The sequence below is a fragment of the Lytechinus pictus genome, chromosome 17, assembly GCF_037042905.1.
Source record: "Lytechinus pictus isolate F3 Inbred chromosome 17, Lp3.0, whole genome shotgun sequence".
Classification (NCBI taxonomy): domain Eukaryota; kingdom Metazoa; phylum Echinodermata; class Echinoidea; order Temnopleuroida; family Toxopneustidae; genus Lytechinus; species Lytechinus pictus.
In genome coordinates this window covers 25,700,825-25,722,481 of record NC_087261.1, presented here as the reverse complement: position 1 = coordinate 25,722,481, position 21,657 = coordinate 25,700,825, and the positions used below count along the sequence as shown (strand labels likewise).

At 36.6% G+C, this 21,657-nt stretch overlaps 1 protein-coding gene across 1 annotated transcript in view; it reads left to right on the top strand.

The window, feature by feature from the left end:
• Window positions 1-21,657, top strand: part of LOC129280005 (laminin subunit alpha-like) — a 127,986-nt gene that overhangs the window by 55,196 nt on the left and 51,133 nt on the right. Inside the window, exons 30-52 of the mRNA XM_064111744.1 lie at window positions 297-441; window positions 985-1,125; window positions 2,151-2,303; window positions 3,164-3,274; window positions 3,926-4,009; window positions 4,480-4,601; window positions 5,364-5,472; window positions 5,995-6,111; window positions 6,793-6,920; window positions 7,720-7,803; window positions 8,795-9,003; window positions 9,602-9,702; window positions 10,162-10,342; window positions 10,899-11,027; window positions 11,721-11,872; window positions 13,025-13,135; window positions 14,391-14,502; window positions 15,051-15,215; window positions 15,861-16,048; window positions 17,345-17,461; window positions 17,930-18,087; window positions 18,415-18,553; window positions 19,488-19,578. Coding sequence (XP_063967814.1) covers window positions 297-441; window positions 985-1,125; window positions 2,151-2,303; window positions 3,164-3,274; window positions 3,926-4,009; window positions 4,480-4,601; window positions 5,364-5,472; window positions 5,995-6,111; window positions 6,793-6,920; window positions 7,720-7,803; window positions 8,795-9,003; window positions 9,602-9,702; window positions 10,162-10,342; window positions 10,899-11,027; window positions 11,721-11,872; window positions 13,025-13,135; window positions 14,391-14,502; window positions 15,051-15,215; window positions 15,861-16,048; window positions 17,345-17,461; window positions 17,930-18,087; window positions 18,415-18,553; window positions 19,488-19,578 — 3,047 coding nt within the window. The remainder of the gene's footprint in view (window positions 1-296; window positions 442-984; window positions 1,126-2,150; window positions 2,304-3,163; window positions 3,275-3,925; window positions 4,010-4,479; window positions 4,602-5,363; window positions 5,473-5,994; window positions 6,112-6,792; window positions 6,921-7,719; window positions 7,804-8,794; window positions 9,004-9,601; window positions 9,703-10,161; window positions 10,343-10,898; window positions 11,028-11,720; window positions 11,873-13,024; window positions 13,136-14,390; window positions 14,503-15,050; window positions 15,216-15,860; window positions 16,049-17,344; window positions 17,462-17,929; window positions 18,088-18,414; window positions 18,554-19,487; window positions 19,579-21,657) is intronic.

Genomic DNA, 21,657 nt, shown 5'->3' with positions numbered 1-21,657 from the left:
CTATTGAAATTTGTTTGTTGAATGGTGGTAGAAAATTGTGATATTATTTATAAAGTCATTCAGAACGACTGAATTTTAAACTTTTTTGTCACACCTTTTGACCCAACCCGGTGGCCATACCCATATGCTCTTGCATTATGTGCACTATGAAATAGACTTCTGATAAAGTAAGTGTAAGCGCTACAGTATATATGAAATTATAGTTTTATTATAAAATTATTGATGTTTATTATGGCTAAATTAAAAATGAATAAATAAAATCACATATTCACCAACCCTGCCTGTTTTGTTTGTAGTTGCAAGCCTAACATCGGAGGTCGACAGTGTGAACGCTGTGAACGTGGCTACTACGGTTACCCATATTGTGAGCCCTGTAATTGCGATGTGAACGGAACCACCGAAGAGATCTGCGACCAGACCACGGCTCAGTGTCTTTGCAAGGTAAATAGTAAATAAAGATTTTTGGAGATTTATGATTTACTGTATCAACAGATAATGAGAAGTAAAAGATAATATGTTATAATGAATTTTAATTAAATCTTTTGCACATTATTCTGCAGTCTTTGTATGTATAACATTGTATATATGGTTCTTATGTTTATTGTGCTTTTTCATCATGCCATATTGGGAAATAACTCTAATTCAGTAATTAATGCCAGACAGTTATGATATCTGTGTAACAGATGAGCTGATAAAACCTGACCTGTGAGAGATTAGTATCACAGTTGGCGTTCCATAATTGAACCACAACCTTATACCAGAGGTTCGGTTTCAGAATATTGACCAGTGTAGACACACGGTTGAAAAGGCCTAAAGAGATGCAAAGACTGATTTCTATTAGGGATGTATGAACATCTATGACATGTTAAACACTAATGGTAACTTACAACTCATGTTTTTAAGCAAAGAAGCAATACCTTTAACCTCGAGTTAACCCAGGTTAACTTTAATAAAGTAACCCCGTTTGTGCTTTGCATCACACAGGACAATGTCTACGGTGATCAGTGCAACCAGTGTGAACCGGGAACGTTCTACCTAGCCGATTCAAACCCTGAGGGCTGTATCTCATGCTTCTGCTTCGGAGTGAGCTCCGACTGCCAATCCTACACACGAAGACGTGCAAAGGTGAGTTTCGATGGGTGGCACCTGTGGATGATGACGACGATGATGATGGTGGTGACGATAATGACGATGACGACAATGATGATGACGATTACGATGACGACGACGATGATGGTGTTGATGATAATGTTGATGTTGATGGGGAGGAAGAGGAGAATGTTGTTAATAATGGTGGTGGTGATGATGGTGATCTTGATGATGTTGATGGTGATGATGATGATGATGATGATGGTGAATATGGTGATGATGATGATGACGACGATGATGATGATGATGGTGATGATGATGATGATGATAATGATGCTGATGACGATGATGATGCTGATGACGATGATGATGTTGATGTTGATGATGATGGTAAATAAGGTGATGATGATGTTGATGATGGGGATGATGGTGATGATGATGGTGTTGATGATGATGACAATGATAGTGGTTGTGATGATGATGATGGTGATGATGACTACGAAGGCAATGGCGATGTTGATGGTTATCTTGATGAGATTAATGGTGAGGGTGATGGTAAGAATGATGATGATAATGTTGATGATGATGCTGATGATGATGATGGTGATGATGATGATGATGATGACGATGATGTTGATGACATGACGGTGGTGATGATGATGATGACAATGATGGTGGTGTCGATGATGATGGCGGTAGTGATGGTGATGATGATGATAATGTTCATTGTTGGTGATGATGGTGATGATGATGATGATGATGATGATGATGGTGGTGGTGGTGATGATGATGATGATGATGACTATAATGCTACTGCTGCTAGTGATGATAATTGTGGTGGTGAATCTGATTAACATATTTTTTATTTACTATTATGATGAGGATGATGATGGTTGAAATGAAGATAATGTAATGTCACGTCAAACCCGGCACTTGACATGCTGTTTTTTTTATTTTTTTTTTTATGATAACCCAACACATTTTTCTTTATGTTGATACTTATGAAAACTTAACACAAATTATCAATTTCATCTTTTCCTTCCATAATCTTGTTCATGTAGATCGATATGGTTGATGGCTGGACGACCGTGAACTTTGACCCCAGCCAGATCCAGTACGGTTCCAACTTTGCGAATATCTACGTGAGTGGAACAGGCGACGACCCACAGAGCGCCATCTACTGGAGTGCTTCGGACAAGTTCATCGGCAACAAGGTGAGACGCCCGGAAATCGGAAGGGTATTCAATTTATTTACATGGGCTGCACCAATTGGCCTAATTGCTGTTATAATTTCCACTTCGTCTTCGAATAATTTTTGCACTTTGTCAAATTAAAATTTAATTCATAAATAGATCATCTTTATACATGTAGCAATTGTTCTTGCGTTTCATTAGGAGGTTATATATATATGTTCTTAATAACTTATTAATGTTGTTGATTTTATGTCCTTCTGCAGCTTACATCCTGTGAGGGCAAGCTAGAGTACATACATGTAGTTTGAAACAATCCTCAATTTCATCTTCAAAGTTTACCCTTCTTTTATAACTTGTATTATGTCCATTTATGTTCAATTTGATTTGTTGAAATGAAACAAGTGAAAATGAAAAAAAAAAGGAAATCTTCTATTACCTTAATTAATCATTGTTGATTCAACGTCCTTCTGCAGCTAACGTCTTGTGGAGGCAAGCTAGAGTACATTGTTTTAAACAATCCTCAATTTTATCTTCAAAGTTTACTCTTATTTTATAACTTGTATTATGTCCATTTATGTGAAATTTGATTTGTTGAAATGAAACAAGTGAAAATGAAAAAAAAAGGAAATCTTATATTACCTTAATTAATCATTGTTGATTTAATGTCCTTCTGCAGCTAACATCTTGAGGAGGCAAGCTAGAGTACATTGTTTGAAACAATCCTCAATTTCATCTTCAAAGTTTACCCTTATTATATACCTTGTATTATGTCCATTTATGTTAAATTTGATTTGTTGAATTGAAACAAGTGAAAGTGAGAAAAAAAAATGAAATCTTATGTAACCTTAATTAATCATTGTTGATTTAATGTCCTTCTGCAGCTAACATCCTATGGAGGCAAGCTAGAGTACACAGTGAGGAACAACCCTCAGCCAGCGATCGGTGTCGACGGCCCCGCCCAGCCCATGAGACGCCCAGACATTCTCATATCGGTAATGTCCCAACTGTTGCTCGATTGTTTGATTGTCCTTATTATTTTTAATTTCAACTTCAACAAAATTTACAATGTAAAGCAGAAATGAAAAAAAGGGAACCCACTGGAAAGCACAGCTTTTTTCAATGTGAGTTCTCTGCAATAGATAGTTCATTGAAATTTAACTTTTCTTCAATGAAATTCAGACTGTAATTAACAAGGTTCAACAGGATAATAATATACAGTATTTAAAAATGAAAGCAATAGGTCATACTCCTGGTATATGAAATTAGACAAACTTTAGTTTAGGAAAGTTATCCTTGTGTGTGATATGTTTTAAAAATTGCACCTGAAAAATCATCTTATTAAAAAAAAACCAGTGCAATGGTACAAGTGGCCAAAAACACTACCATTTTCCCCCCATATACTGCACATGTTACAGTTATTGTCCCCAGCAGAGAAATGAAATGATTTTTCAGTTTACAGATATCTTGAATATGTCTGCATGAATTTGATATTTTTCTTTCTATTTGTTCTTTGTTTTTGTTTTAATTCCAATATTTCAACCCCAATGAACAGCATCAAATATAACACACTTCACAAAGTTAGGAATTTTGTTAAAGAAGAATTCTATAATGTTAACCGGTGTCTTTCACCTTTGACCTTGCAGGGTAACAACATCAGTATCATGTATCTTCACATCAACCAACCAGAGCCTGGCCAGGACCTGTCCGTTTCAGTTGAACTCAAAGAGGTAAGTGACTCCCCTGGGGTGGTTTTCACGAGACCTTTATTCTTCAGGGGGTAAAGGTGTTTCATGAATATATTGGTGTCATTTTTAAATCACATACATGCATTATATCATGTTGAAAATGGAAATGAATAAATGAAACAAAATGAAAGTTCACAGGAAAGAAAACTCGATACAGTGGTGCTAAAAAGTTAGTGAACCCAACCAGAAAATGCACCCATTCATGCTGAGTGTTGAATGTAGACAACATCACTACAATGTTCGGCGAGCCCAGAGAAATAATCTCTATTGAATGTAATATTTTATCGCCTGACTTCACAATTAAATACCTAAAACATGGCAGAACTTCAACACTTGAAATATATTCATTTTCTGGTGGGGTACTAAATTTTAGTACCACTGTACATATGAATAATTCTGTAAATAAGGCTTATTATTTATGTGATATGTTGCTTCTTCTTGTCTTTTTGTAGAACAACTTCCAGTATAGTATCAGTGCTGCAGAGGTGTCTCGGAGCGATTTCATGACGGTCTTGGCTAACATCGACTCGCTCCAGATCAGGGCTCAGTATTATGATAGGATTCTCACAGCAGAGTAAGTCTCTTGAATAAACATTGTTAAATATTTAAGAAGATCTTAACAGAATTGAGATAGGTACATAAAAAATACAGAGAGACAGAATATATATATATTTTGTAAGATACTTTTAAAGTGAGGAGTAATGTTGGGTCACAAGCTCACATCATAAATGAATGGTGGAGCATTGTGGCCCAGTGGATTAGTCTTCTGACTTTGAAACAGTGGATCGTGGGTTCAAATCCCAGCCATGGCGTAATTTCCTTCAGCAAGAAATGTATCCACACTGTGCTGCACTCAACCCAGGTGAGGTGAATGGGTACCCGGCAGGATTAATTCCTTGAATGCATGAGGGCTGAAAGGCAGCTCGAGCTAAAGCCCGGGTAATAATAATAACAACGCGCCTCGGAATAGAATATTTCTAGATAGATGGCGCTATATAAATGACTATTATTATTATTATTATGGTAATGGTAATTAGAATGATGCTGTTTCCTTTTTCTCCTTTTTTGTTTTTGTTTTGAATTTGTACATTTTGACTTAGAAGGGCAAATTTTCTTTATAAACCTGGGGCGAATTTCATTGAGGGTTGTAATTAAACTATCTCTGCTAATCAGCAGCAACTAAGAATTCAGCTTCTACGAATCACACATTTCATCACACATGACTTGCATTTCTTTATGTAGTTGTGTTTAAACACTACCTTTTCAATAATAGGCTCAAAGTGTTTTTTCCCCTAAGTGGTTTATCATTGCCATGGTAACGTAATCATTTTTTCAGCTTGGTTGGTGTTTCCATGGATACAACAAAGAGGAACGGAGATGGCGCAGTGGCCCAGGAGGTCGAGAGATGCCGGTGCCCACCCCAATATCAGGGATTGTCGTGTGAGGTAACATACTCCCTCTGCATGTTACAAGCTACTGAATTTAGGCCATTTGATTGGTTGAGAGCTTTGACTTGATAATTCACGCATTCTTTTATATGATACATGTATCAGTATCAGGGATTGATATGTGAGGAAGATACTCCCCTCTGCATGTTACAAGCTATTGTAATAAGCTACTGAAATTGGGGCATTCGATTGGTTTAGAGCATTGATTTGATAGTTTAAGCATTCTTTTATGTGATACAAGTATCAGTATATATTTGTATAATATAAACCATCTGTTTAGCTATCTCTTGTTGTGAAGCAATGCGCAGGGGTCGCTACCAGTTACCCATTGTTCCATCATGCAATGGGATATATTTCTTTATATAAACCAGTGATATATATATATTTCCCTATGTATCTCTTGTTCTGTAGCAATGTGGAGAGTGTTATAACCAGTTACAAATTGTTCCATCATGCAATGGTGTATATTTCTTTATATTAACCAGTGGTATATTTCCCTATCTATCTCTTGTTCTGTAGCAATGTGCAGAGGGTCATTACCGGTTACCCGGCAGTGGTCCCTACCTTGGTCAGTGTGTCCCATGTAACTGCAACGGTCATGCCAGTCAATGTGACCCTAAGACTGGACAATGTCTGGTAAGTCAACCTGTTTATTGGTGGGGGGGGGGGTTAGCAGGTGTTTCTGCATTTATTGATTATTCAAAACATAAATTCCCAGTAATCGTATGTATATGATTATATATAAGAAACTTACAAAATAATTTATCAAACTACAAATTTGACATTTACATAATAACATAACTGCTAGGATCGAAAGCTTAGGCCCCTTTTGACTTTCTAATTTACATAATAACATTGAAATAATAGACTTAAAATGAATATAAGAAAGTAAAAATAATTAAAATGCAGGGGCCAGCTATCATAAAACAAAATGCTTTAAAGATAAGCATTGTTGTTTCAATCTTAAATTATTATCATGTTCCTATAGCATAGGCTTTTTACGATGGAGTGCAAATGTGATAGAATGATGATAATGATTACGATGATGTTGATGATGATTTTAGTGATGATGAGGAACTGCATTGTTCACCACCATTTATCTGTAAGATAGTACCGAGGTGCCGATTCCCTCAATATTTCACATAATATTCACAAAGTTCCTAAAAAATGATATGTCTTCGATTCAGATATCAAGGTTTTATGGTTGTTACTAATACAAAGAACATACAGGCAGCATGAAAACTTGAATGCCCAAATATCTGATTATTAAAGAAAAACAAATCTAAATTGATAAATGACCATTTTACCTTTGTTTAGAATTGCCAACACAACACAGAAGGTGATCAGTGTGAACGATGCAAGAATGGTTACTATGGTGATGCGCCATCTGGTGAGCCGGATGCCTGCAAAATCTGCTCATGCCCTCAGCCTGTTGAAAACCTCAAGTGAGTTTAAGCAGCACTCGAGGCTGAAAATAATTTGATTTGAACAGATAAACTCGGACAAGGAATAACAAAGTAATGACATTTTGAAGGTTTGCATTATTTTGGTGAAATAGTTCTATGCGGATTTGAATGTAATATGGTAATGCAATATAATACTATTGAATCTATATCAACACTTTAGAATTCAGAGGGGCTTTAGACTAAACATTACACACTGTAAAATTGGCAATGCAATGTAAACAATAAAATAACATCTGCTGATTTAAAGGTAAATTGGCAACTTTTCATTACAAGTTTGCTATTATCATACATTTTGAAAGATGTTACTTGAATGTCCATATTTCCTTTTTATTCCAAGGTACATGTACGAAAATGAATAATGAATAAAAAAGAATATGATGACATTGCCAATTCAAGGAGCAAAACTAGATTAGTTTGGATCACATGAGAGCTGTTTACATCTATGGGATTATTTATTAATGAAATGACATATGCTATTTTTTTGATATTTTAATATATATGACAAAGAATGATAAAAAAAAATTATGGCCATAGCTAATTTGACAATAAAACTAAATTGATTCTGACCATATGTAAGCTGTATGTATCCGTGGGATTCATCCATTTAATGATATTTTGCATTTTTTTTATGGTTATGAAAATGAACAATGAATAAATTATTGGTAGACATTGCCAATTCGACAAACGAACCTTAATCAATTTCAACCATATGTAAGCTTTGTATCTCTATTACTTGATTGACTTCATGATATATTGCTTTCTTTCTTTCTTCCATCAGCTTTGCCCAGACCTGTACCTTTTCACCCGAGGGTGAACAATTCTGTATCTGTCAACCAGGACATACCGGACAATACTGTGACCAGTAAGTGTGCAATCAATTCAATCAGTTGTGATCAATGATTAATCTTTGTGTTAATTGGGCCAGGTAGAGGCGTTGTGGACAAGAGTATAACGCTCCAGACTATGAATCGTGCGGTCTGGGGTTCAAATCCCATCCCAGCACTCATGTCCTTTGGCAAGTTGTTTACCTGTACTTTCCACTCTCCACCCAGGGGCCCGTTGCAGAAAGAGTTGCGTTTAAACGCAAGTCAAAAAATCAATCGCAAGTCAAAATTGCGCGCGGTTGAAAATCAAGTTGCGCATGATTTTTGGAGTTGCGATTGATTGCAACTCTTTCTGCAACGGGCCCCAGGTGTAGTAAATGGGTGGTACCTGGTAGGGAGAAATAACTTAATAACTTATTGAAATAACTTATTGTGGGGGGCGTTGTGGTCTAGTGGTTAAGACTCTCGTCTTTCAATCTGAAGGACGTTGGTTCGATTTCAAGCCATGGCTTGTTTTCCTTCGGCAAGAAATTTACCCACATTCTGCTGCACTCAACCCAGTTGAGGTAAATAGAAAGTAAATCCTCAAAAAGCTGTGCGCACCTGAATCGGGAGACAAGCTTAGCCAGGGTAATATACTAGCGCCTTGAGCACCTAACAAGGTGGATACGTGCGCTATACAAATCCTATATTATTATTATTTATTATTATTGTTGTTATTATTATGATGATGATGATGATGTGTAACACCAATGACTCACTGAATTTTTAACATTTAACTATAAAGACAGGACAAAAACTGGGGCTAAAAAACGATTCATTTGGATTGTTGTATTGATGATAATGATAATATAATAATTTGACTTGTATAGTGCCAAATCCACATAATAGACTGCTCAAGGCACGTCAAAAGCTAGGAATTAAACAAGATTTCAGAAGATCTTTTAAAGACTCAACAGATGTACAATTTTTTATATCTTTGGAAGGATGATTTTGATTGCTTCTTTTCAAAACTCTCTCCATCTCCAGGTGCGTTGAAGGTTACTATGGCAACCCTTACCAAGGCCAGGCCTGCCGGCGGTGCGACTGCAGCGGGAATACAGATCCCAACACCGGCTTGTCGGAGTGCGATCAGTCCAGCGGTAATTGCACCAGCTGTCGGGTCGAGACCAAGGGAAGGCGTTGCGAGGATTGCAACGACTGGTTTTACGGTGATGCCCGCGCACAGAACTGCCAAGGTATGGTGTAAAGAAGCTCACTCAAAAAAAAAAAATTACAAATTTACTTAATCCTTTGTAACGTAAAAAATTTTACAATTCTATTTGATTTCTGTCACTCTTTTTTTGGCAAGAAAAGTCAACAAATTTTAGGAAAGAAATTTGGCTTGGAATTTTTTATTTACTTTTTTTAATATGAGTGTAGCTAAATTGTTAATTCATACAATTTGTCATCCACAGAATTATTATGGTTGACAGAAATTTTTTGATGTAATTTATTTTCCTAAAGAAAAGGCCCAGACAGAATTCTCTTTGTCCATTTGTCATACAGTTACAGTTTTACAGCTTAAGGTAAGCCCCCCCCCCCAAAAAAAAAAAAAAAATGAAAAATTAAACAAATAAATAAGATAAAATAAGTTTTGAAGAAATGAATAAATAAAATTTAAAAATAGATAATAAATGAATGAAATGATAATAATTAACAAAACGGTTGTGGATTAAAATAAAATCAGTAAATACAACCAATTTTTTTTTGCCGGAACTTACAGAATAGATTCATGCTATGTAGAAAAAATAGGCTGTGACCCAGTGCTGAATTAGTTTTTTTTTCTCCTTTCAGCTTGTTCTTGTGACCAGTGTGGTAGTGATTCATGTGACCACCTCAATGGTGTCTGCAACTGCAGGGCGAACGTTGTAGGATACGACTGCGAGCGTTGTGCGGTAAGTTACATCACTTTCGGCGGGTTGCAAGAAACCATTTGCAATAAATTACACATTTCCATTGCAACTTGACAACTGAAAGATTGATTTTAACTACAGGTTTATAGCAAATTGTTTTTTTTTTTACTTGTTCCAAAAGGCAGACCAGTAATTGAGTTGATATTTTCAATTAATTCCAAGACATGAATGGTCATTAGGACCCAAACTCGATTTGCAATTGATTGCAATTTTTGCAATGCCCTTCAGTCTCTTCACATTCTGTCGAGTGGCTTTATGTTAGAGATATAGTTGAAATATAGTTTAAAATAGTTAAAATCCAATATATCTTCAAAGATGGTGCATAGAAACCTCAGAAAATCGTTTCGATGGCTTTTCTTTCTTTATTTTTCACCCATAAAAGTCATACATAAGAGTTTACTTGTCTGATAATCTCATGCATTGTTTGTTTTGACACTCTAGGTTGGCTACTGGAACTACCATAGTTGTAGTGGCTGTCTGGCTTGTGATTGCGCTGTTGGGGCTATCGATAGCCAGTGTGATATGGAAACTGGACAGTGTACATGTATGCCTGGTGTGGGCGGAGAAAAATGTGATGCCTGTCTCCATGGCTACTGGAACTACGGACCCAATGGTTGCTATGGTAAGCTTTCTGGTGTACTCTTTCTTATTTCATAAAGGTTCAAAAGGTTATTATCTGTCTTTCATTCTTTTGTGGAAATGATCACCATTAAGATATACTTGTATCCATCATCACCATCATGATTAACATCATCATCATTACATCTCCATCATCATTGCCATCATCATCACCATCCTCCTCCTTCTCATCATCACCATCATCTTCATCATCATCATCATCATTGCCATTGATCATCATAATCATCAACATCAGTTTCATCATCACCATTATCATTATTATCATCACCATTTTACCGTCATCGCCACCACCATCAGTTCAACATCATCAATAAACAATAATAGAAATAATCATAGGCATTGATGTTGTGTTGTTCTAAAAGCATTCTGAGGTGGACAAGAAATATATCAATGAGAGTTCCGACTATCATGGCCATCATCATCAATATCATCATCTTCATCACCATAATAGTCATCAAGACCACAATCAACATCACCATATGAGACAATTTTCTTTCTTGACGACTCTTTCATTATCTCGTGGTGCCTTTTCATTTCAGAATGCGGCTGTGACCCCAAGCTCCGCTGTGACCCTAACACCGGAGAATGCCTGTGCCCCCCTGGTGCAATGGGAGAGAACTGTGACGAGTGTGAAGACCGCTACATCCTCACCGAGCAGGGATGTCAGAGTGAGTTTACATTTCTCTGAATTTCAACTTTCAGATTTTAATTGCATGCCATTGTTTATTTTGTATTTCATTTTATTATAAAATGAGACCTTTCTTGTGAGAATTTGTAAATCCATTGTAAAACTAGCGATATGGTCTTGAAAGAAGAGTTTTTGAAACTGAAAGGACTTCTTTGGCTAATCTTATTTTTTTTTTTATTGAAGCATGATCAATTGACTGCTGAATGTATTTTAATTGAAACAAAATGTAATCAATCTTAAAAACTTATTCTAAAATCAATTGCCTTGGTTTGTCTTACTGGACCATAATATTAATCCATTTTTTTCCGTCGCCACTAGTGGTAGGTATTTACATTACTAGGTATATGTAGTAATGGACATTACATTGGTATGTGCGTTACAGCTGACAGATTTCTTAGAGGTTCAAATCCAACCCAATATTACAGAAGAATCGAAGAAGCATAATGCTGAATAATCATCATAAATGCATATATGTATATGTTTTGACATGTTATAATGATAAAAATAATTATAAATTTGTATATGGATATTTCAGAACTTCTCTGTATTTCACAATACATACACAAAACGTGGTATGCCAATTAATGAATCAATGATTGTCTTTTGAAGCATTCTTTTATTGAACAGAACTATCTATTTATTTTTTTTGTAATGATTGTTTACATGGCTACAGCTTGTGACGAGTGCGTCCATCTTCTACTGGACATCGTCGAGGAGATGGCCGGCGATCTAGATGAGGCTGACCGCAACCTGACCGGCATCACCGTGGGCGTGGTAGCCTTCCAGCGTCTCAACCAACTCAACGAATCCATCCATGATCTCATCGTAAGACATTCCTCTTCCATGAGGTTTCCATTTTATTTACTATTATTTTTTTTAAAGATTGTTCTTTGGGCCAGATGTTGCCATCATAAAATGATGAAAAGTGGTCCATGACTGCCACATAATAAACCATAAGTAAATAATGTGACAATAGTAATTAGATGGAATGGGCAGTCAACCCAAACCAAATATAGCCAGGTGCCGAAGCCACTTGCTCCTGGGCATATAATTTGAACAGATAAATAAAAATCACACAAACAAAACACTGAAAATTTCATCAAAATCTGACAAGGGATGACAAAGTTGCGACATTTTAAACATTTGCATTTATTTTGGTGAAACAGTTCAATGCATGTCTTCATCAATCTTCAATAAGCAAACTGATGATGCCATATCCCCACTTGGTCTTTTGTATTTTATTACATGAAATTATGAAATTCAAGTTTTCTCCAAGAACTAGAAAAAAAGGATTGACGACTGAGCCCCGTCTTACAAAGAGTTACGATTTATCCGATCAACCACAACTATGGAAAGCCAGCAACATCAACATCTAAAATGCATTTTTGTTCAAAATATTTTCTAGATGTGATGTATAATCATGCATTCATTGCTTTCTTGAATATTCAGTGTCCTTTTGTTTGTTTACAAAGGACAACATGTAAATTTCCTATAAAAAACTTATGACATTGATGGATTTCCATAAAGTTTAAGATGATCAGATCATTCGTAACTCTTTGTAAGACAGGGCCCTGATTTAATGCAATAGACATTGCTTGCTGTAACTTATTTTATTATAAGCAGAGACATACATGTATCATTCACACATAAATGAGAAAAAATGAAATAATAAGGATTTCACGTAATAACATAAGGAAAAGTAAAGTAGGGATATGACATGATCAGCCCACCTAATGAATATTCATGAAGACATGCACATAACTGTTTTTACAATATATTGCTAACATTTGAAATTCAATTACTTCGCTGTTTGTTATCAGATTTTGATGAAAGTTTCAGCATTTTGCACGGTGAATTTTACTCTATTTATTTAGATATTAAGATATTTTCAGCCTGGAGTATCCCTTTAATAGTTAGTGTGACTAACACTTTATACATGTATGTGATATTTGTTATTTTTTTACATTTTACAAACAGCCACAAGTGGATGATTTGGAGGAGAACAACGACCTTGTCCGACGTTCCCTAGGCAACTTCACGTACCAGATTGATGATCTTAAATATCAAGCCGGGCAGGTCGAAGAACGGGTAAAGAAATCCTCCTCACCTTCTGGCTAATACAGTGTTTTCCTCTGTCTTTTTGTCTCTTTGTATTTCTCTGTTTCTTGCTCTTTTTGTTTTTATGTGTCTCATTTTCCCTGCTCTCCCCTATTTCCCCCGTATTTCTGGCTGTGTGCCTTTTCTCGCTCCATCTCTCTCTGTCTTTCAGGTTTTCTGTGTGTGTTTGTCCTTTTGTCTCCTTTGTTTCTCTTTGCCTGACTCTCGATTCACAGGTCAAACAACTGTAGTATACATGTAGCCGTTTCTTTATATTCGTGTCTACTTTTCTCATGATCTTCCTTTCATATCAAATGGAATATTTTCATACTTCCAAATCCAACTGATGATTATTACTTTGTAATGTACTGATCAATATCCAAGTACTTTGAGGCCTAACTGAATATCAATATAATTTGTTCAACAAATGTTCATATATTTAATAGCAACAGCTATTTTATTTGCTTTTATCACCCCTGAACAGCACGTAGCACTGCTCCATTCTGTATTGTTTTGTTTTTACCATGTATAATGTCATCTATGGTTGTATCATGATTTGGTCAAATAAATAATAATAATAATAATGATGTAAAAGCAAGTTTATATTTCAGTTTTTTTATGGTAATTGATTACCTAATATATTTTTAAGGCAGAGGGACCATTGGGTTTCACAATGATCAAGTTTGCTTTCCTCTTCCCTGGCCGCCAACTGATGCACTAGGCAAACTACTACCAAATATTGCATTTGAATGGTATAAGTAATTTTATGTAATGCTATTGATATTGTCTTAGGAAATTGAATGGCCCGTATTCTGAAGTCGGGTTTAACTTAGACTCAGGTTTAAAGATGTGGTTTAAGTATGGGAAGCAAAAAGTACCAAATTTTTATTAAGTTGTATGTTTCTTATGTTTACTGTGCTCTTTCCTGATTCATCGATGGTGAAGACAATCATCTATTTATACTTCCTACACAATTATGAATGATTTGAGAGCCGAATGAGCTGAAAGTATGATATCTCTACTGTTAGTGATTATGTAACAATTGGCTGTCCATACTTAAACCACAACTTTAAACCTGAGTCTAAGTTAAACCCGACTTCAGAATACGGGCCAATGTGTTTAAAGTGCCGAATAAATAAAAAATGAAATGGAATGCAGTGGATGTCATATACTACCCCTGCTCTACCCCTGACCCCTGTTGCTATTCACACGTAACAACCTCTGACTACCTTCTTCCTTGGAGCAGGCTATGGCAGCAGTAACGAATGGTCAAGATACTGCCATAGATGCTGATATCCTCAAGGGACGAGCCAGACAGATTGAAGCCGAGGCCAATGCCACCATCGACTTCATCCACGGTAATTGATATTTCTGTAAAACCGGTTCGAGCATGCATTGTAGCTGTAGGGAGTGTATGTGGAAGCCATGTGCTGGTGCTTTAGTTTTAATGCAATATTCCAGCCATGTGATTTGGTGCAGCTCTGCGCATTTTGGATTCTATTGTAAGGAAAGATTTTTGGCAAGGGTTTTGATGTTCCTGGAAATTAAATAAACAACTTTTTTTTCATGATTTTATTTGTATTATATGTTGTTGTTTTATTGTCCAACTTGATGGAAATTCATTTTGTTTACATGCAAACATACAAATTACAACGCATAAATATAAAAATATACATAAATCAAGGAGAAACAAATACAAACTGTTGGCGTTTACATGTACATAATGCATTTTTATACATAAGTTGATAGAGTTTTATGAGGTCATTATTATAATAAGAGCAATAAGTATTCATTAGTATGATTAAATTTTGATGTTACATGTAAACACAGTTTCTCAATTACATTCAGTTCTCCACATTTTACATGTACTGACCATAAAATGCATGCTTTCTTCTTCATTTTGTAGATGTTGTTCGGGAGTTGCAAGCCATCGGAAACGGAACAATATCCAGTAACACCAATCTGGTTGAGCTGTTGGCCCGCGCCCAGGAAATCCTGGAGGAGCTCCGGAACAGGGACCTCAATCCTGGAAAGGAGGCGGCCGAGGAAGAGAAACGACTTGCTCAAGAGCGTGAGTGTTCCGATAGTGGAGGATGCGGGTCGTGTTGGGGTCCCAAAGTGATGATGATGATGAAATGATTATGACGATGGTGATGGTGGTGATGATGATGATGATGATCATGATGCAAAGATGATGAAAATGATTAGGTTGATGACCATGAGGATGATTAGGATAGTAGTGATGGTGATGATGGAGATGATAATGATGGGGATGATGCTGATGATAACGATGATGGTGATGATGATGGTGATGATGGTGATGATAGTGATGAGGATGATGATGATGACGATGATGATGGTGGTTCTCCTTGAACATTCATTTGAGACCCAGGTCTAGCTTTTCCTTAATTTTCTACCTACTATTTACTTCATAAGGGAGTTTTTCGCTTCCACTGCACCTTCGGGAACGCAGAAAATGTATTGTCAAGTGCCTTTCATAAGAAAGCAGTCTTTGTCAAGAATTTCTGAATCAGAGAATCAGTTTTGTCTGTCAGCTCCGAAACTTATGACAAATCTGCTGTTCTGGTTCCCCAATTTTCGACAAAGACCTCTCAGCTGTTCATTGTCATTTGACGGGTATTTTCCATGCATTTGCTGTGTTCTTGAGCCTGTTCCCGTTGCAGATGCAATAAGTACCTATTTTCCTTCTTTCCAGTACTTGACAGAGCTCGTGCTCTTCAGAACGACTCTCAGGAGGTCGGACAACGAGCGGAAGTGGTGGGTGACGATGTGGGTGACTTCATCGACAAACTGAATGAACTCATGGAGCTATGCGAGCATTCCGACAACGTGACCGACCAAGTCAATGCCATCTTGGACAAGCATCGTCCCCCCGCTTATGAGGTGAGGTAGTCCTCCGACTCATTTAAAGAGAAATTCCAGTAGTTGCAGTAAACACTGATTTCATGAGAAAGTCTGTAAAACCAGGCTTAATTGTCAGTATATCATCGAGGATCTAGATCTGGTACAGTTACATAAACTGAACTTTGTGAAATCTTGAAATCTACGCTGAAAAATGTTCAGACTGAACTTCCCCAACACAGATAAGCGCACGTGGGACAGTTTATAATTATTGCTTTGAGCGTCGGGCCGGACGCTCTACCCGAATCCTGTGCTTATTTGCTGATTTCTCAGCAATTACACAATTTCTTCCAGAATCCTTTGGCACATGCGTTTTATTTATACAAACAGACACTTTGGTGGTCATTTCATTGGATTCTGTACGAACTCATTTTGATATCGTTACCAAAACTAGCATTTACCTTTAACGTTTACTTTTTCATTATGACCGTAATAGTAATAAGAGATGGGATGAGTGGGGAGACGGTTGAATGAATCCTATTTGCCTTATTTTTAATATGCCCCTCCTGACATTTCACACCATCCTAAACTAAAAAAGAGATGATGCTTGAAGATGGTTCCTTCAAATTTTTAGACCTGCATGATAACTGTAAGTATCAAATTGCTTTTGAAATGCAGTCAATCAGCTTGAACATTTATGTAGCATTCCATTTGTAGCATTATCATAGTCAAGGGGGAGTTGAAATAGCAAGTAGCTTCAAAATACAAACACTTGTTGCTGGTTGGGGAAGTCAACATCAGAAGACCTAAGAATACCCTGTAGGCCACTTCTAGTTTCTCTGTCATGTGTTTGTATCTTTATGAACACAATGTATGTCTGTTTTCCATGAATATGATAGAAGTAAGATGACACTAAGTATTCCATATAAGTCAGGGGTTAAACTTTGGTTCAGTTATCAGAATAAAACTTATTGTTTATTTCATATTTTATTTTAAAGCGTTGCGATGTAGCAATTCGAACTCTCGCCTCGTAATCAGAGGGTCGTGTGTTTGAATCCCACCGCGGCCTAGCGTCCTTTGGCAAGGTGTCAATCCACACTTTGCCACTCTCCACCCAGTTGTTATATGGGACACTCGACAGGATGTGAAAGCCTATGTAGTATACCGAGCAATCGATTCTTGGAACGCTTGTTGGAATGCTACTCAGTGAGTGGAGAAAGTGCATATAAAGTGTGCGGGCATGCCAGGATCCAATGATTGCAATGTATAGCGCTTAGAAACAAAGCGTATGAAGCAATATATAAATACAACTATTATTTATTATTGTTTTATCTGTAGGCTATCCTTGCCGAGGTGAATGCTAAGAATGAGATGGCCCAGGAAGAAGTCCGAAATGCATCCAATCTCATCGACGACGCCGCTGGATTCCTTGCAGACGCTCGTGCAGCCATTCAGGTACCTCAAGTAATATCCATCTTCATAGAATGGACAGTGCGTGTGCAAAACCCATTTACACTCAGTCTTGGCTTCTCTGAAAGCTTGTTTCAGAGAAAAATATCTGGAATCAGCAAAGCTTTACACTCTCTAAATTTGCAATGCAATAGAATATCTACTCTAATTGATATATACTCGTCTTATAGGGCAATCTTTTATCAAATATTTCAATGATCTCTGAATCGCATGTTCATTTATTTATTTATCTGTGTGCTCGAGGGCAAAGAGATATTTGTCGCCAATTCAAGGAATAAAATCTTAATTTTTTTTATTTTTAGAGAGTTCTTTCACACCAAATTTGCTATTTTTCCTTTTCTATTTTTTTTTGTGGGGGGGGGGGTTGCTTGGATGCTTGTGCACACCCCCTCACCTGTCCTTTGACCTCAATATTAACTTCTCTGATGATTAAATCTTTCTTCTCCTTCTTAGGCGTCAGAAGTTAATGGTTCCAAACTCGAGTCTGCTATCCGGGAACTCGAGGACTTCATCGACCGCTACGAGGCGGAGGGAGAGGGTCTGCCAGAGCTCGTTCAAAATGCCACCGACTACGCCAATGGTCTTTTGGAGTACGCAAAGGAGCTTAATAGGTTAGAAAAAAACAGAAATCCCTTTCTAAATTTCTTTTTGGCTATGCCAATATTGCTACTTGCCATGCTATCGAGTAGTTTCAGATGATGTCACAAAAATGAAAAACCTTTACATGAGACCAAAAAAATGATGAATAATGGCTTGATGCACAGGTTATTTTAGACCAAAAACTCAGCAAAGTTTTCACGCACGGCAGATTACAAACAATAAATATTGAGGCATATCAGTGACAAACTTAGTTTAAGATTGTTACTACAGCTGACAATAAGATTTAAGCACAACATGAAACAAAAGTATCATTATTATTTCATATGATTATCATCCAGGACATTCGACAGTACACGTAACCAGTCTAAGAATGCTCTAAAAGCTGTGAATGCCTACCAGGATATCGTCAATGCTATCGATGAAGCGGAGAGAGCGGCCAGAGCTGCCCTGAATGCATCCGAACTGGCGCTCGCCGAAGTAAGTACAGCTTCTACAGGAATTATTTCTACACTAAACATTCACAATCTTGTAAAAGGAGAAGATACACTGTGCTGGAATTTCAAATTTCTTAATCTCACTATCATAGAATCTAATGAATTGCTTATTGTTTGTTGGTAAACATTTGACTTGTGATAGGAACTAGTGTCCTTATGGCTATCCCTGACCACAGGTCGATGAGTCCTTGGATTCTCTTTGTATTCTTACTCATTTTGCCTGAAAAAAAATAATAACCAATTCAATAAGTAATTGAATAAATCATGTAGTTTCAATATCTGATCATTTGTGCATGGAGGTATTTTTAATCATTAAGTGCAGTAATGCATATTTTCAAACCTCTCTGTGATCATTGAAGCATAACTTGCAATGTCTCAATGATAATGCTGTATTTCTTATTTTTCTGAGAGTTGACATGTTTTCATTTGATATAAAATTTGGATTCAATACATTTGTTTTTGTCATAATTGACAGGAAATGAAGTATGGTGTATGTATATGCATCCAATTGCAGCCCTTGTTCCAAAGTAAATGAGGCAACTGTAGTAAGACATACATGTACATTCGTCTAAAAACATTTACGAAATGAGTATTACTGATTAGAATACCATCTAGTCTCTCAAAAAACTACGGTTAGAGTTATCGAATAATTAAACGTAAATACACTCTGCATCCATTTATACTTCTGGGACCCATTTCATTTAAAGTTTATATGATAGCAATTCTTGATGGAATGTCAACTACCATGACAACAGTGAAACTTCTGCTTCCTGATTTGCTCTTCCACTGAAAGTTGACATTCCAGCAAGAGTTCCTATCATAGCAACTTTTTATGAAATGGGGCCCTGGTCTGGGACATTAAATGAAATCAACAAGCACTTTCATACTATAAACTTTGACCTTTGACCCTTTGCTAGGCAAACAGCTTTGGCACCGAACCTCAAGATTCCAAGCGTCGCAGCAAGAAACTTCTACGGAAGGCAGCCGAAGCGGGAGATGGCATGGAAGGTAGATATTTATCCAATCATCAGTCTTATTAAAAATGATTTGTTTGCTTCCATGCATGCCAAGTCTAATTATGGCGTCAGTCTACAAATGTAGCCATCTGGGGCCTGTTGCAGAAAGAGTTGCGTTTAAATACAAGTCAAAATATCAAGCGCAAGTCCCAAATACAGGTGCTTCATGGGCTGAAAATCAAGTTGCGCAAGATTTTTTGAGTTGCGTTTGATCGCAACTCTTTCTGCAACGTGCCCCAGTTCATAAATAGTTTGGCGCATGAAGTATCTGTAGTGTCTCATGAAAGTTTGGAGTTATAGAGTCAAGTAAATGTAGAAAAAAACATATCAATCTTGTCACCTGGGCCGGTAACATGAAGCTTAGTGATCAGTTGTGGGGCTGATTTTTATGATTGATCATATACAATAATTAATACAATCAATCGTAAAAATTGGCCCCATGATCAATTACTAAGCTTTATGTTGTGGGGCCCTGGAGGGTGTTTCATAAAGCTGTTCGTAAGTTGAGAGCGACTTTAAGAACGACTGGTGAACCTTTCTTGTGGTAAATGGTATACACCAAAATGTTCATTGGCGATGGTTTAGCGCGTAAGAAAGGTTCACCAGTCCTTCTTAAAGTCGCTCTTAACTTACGAACAGCTTTATGAAATGACCCCCTGGACTTACAATTCTGAGGAAAGAACATATCATGTCCTATCCCAGATCTTTCTTTGGCTTATCTGTGTCCATGATGGGAAATGCCATCACTGAAGAAGCGTCTAGGATCGTGATACATGCTCTACTCCAAATTTTGCCACATATCATAGAATTATAACTCTGCTTTAGAGAGACTGTAGGAAAAGTTTTCAACAATTAGCAGCCCCTTGATGGGGGCTTTCATTGTTGTCATCTTCAAAGCCTACAGTACATACTGTACACAGAGCTGCAAAGCACTGACTTTCAGTAATTAAAGGGGAATCCAGCCTAGGCCATAAAATGTTGTGTTGGGAAGGAGAAAAATAAATTAAACAGAATGGTGAAAGTTTGAAAGAAATTGGACAAGCAATAAGAAAGTTATAGCTGTTTTAAAATTGAGATCACTAATACTATGTAGATTTCAAATTGGCAACTGGGGAAGTAAATTATGACAAGAGGCAAGGACAACTTTCCCATAGGCCATGTACTTTATTATCAGGGATTTGTGGTTTTCTCCCAAGTACCCATTCCCCTGGGGCAGTAATCTAAATATAACCCAGGTAGTATATTGTTTTATGTCCCCATGAAAGAAAAATATAATTTGAAATAAAACTTTCAGGAAAAATGACATTTTAGCCATAATATGTATTGGAGTACATGAAAGAGTAGTCCTTGCCTTACATCACTATGACATCCCATATGCGGCCAATTTGAAGTCTCCATGGGTATAGTGATTACCAATATTTACAACTTTTAAAAATTCATAACTTTCTTTTTGTTTGTCCAATATTGTTCAAACTTTCACCTATCATCTTGTCCGATTTTTCTTTTCCTTATAAAAACAAGTTTTTATTTGGGTTGGATTCCCCTTTAACACTGAAAAATAAGAAGAATACTGATGGTTTCATGCAAAGTACTGATTTCTAAATGGTCTTATGGTAATTATTTGAAACTACTGATTTCCTCATCAAAATACTAATTTTCAGCTTTTAAAATACTGAAATGCTCTTGTTCAAGTTGGCAGCGTTGTGTACATGTCTGAATACTTAGAAATCCACCCTTGCTTGCTTGTAGTCGTCTGCTTTTACCCTTCTCACTTCAATTTATCAACTATTTATTTACATGTACTTGTTAATATGCCTTTCTGTGCTCTGTTGCTTCAAATGTGGCCATCTGCCTCAAAACCAGCAATAAGTCACGATACAAAGTTCTCTTTAATTAGGAAATATAGTCATTTGATCTTCAATATTCAAATTAAAAAAAATAATAGTTTATCTGAATGTGACTCCTTGTCTAGTTTAAAATTTAGAAAATGAGTTAATCAGCTCTTTTTCTTTCATTAATTAATCCAAAAGAGTAACTCTTTCAGTACTGTGAACATTTGAACTTGGAAAGT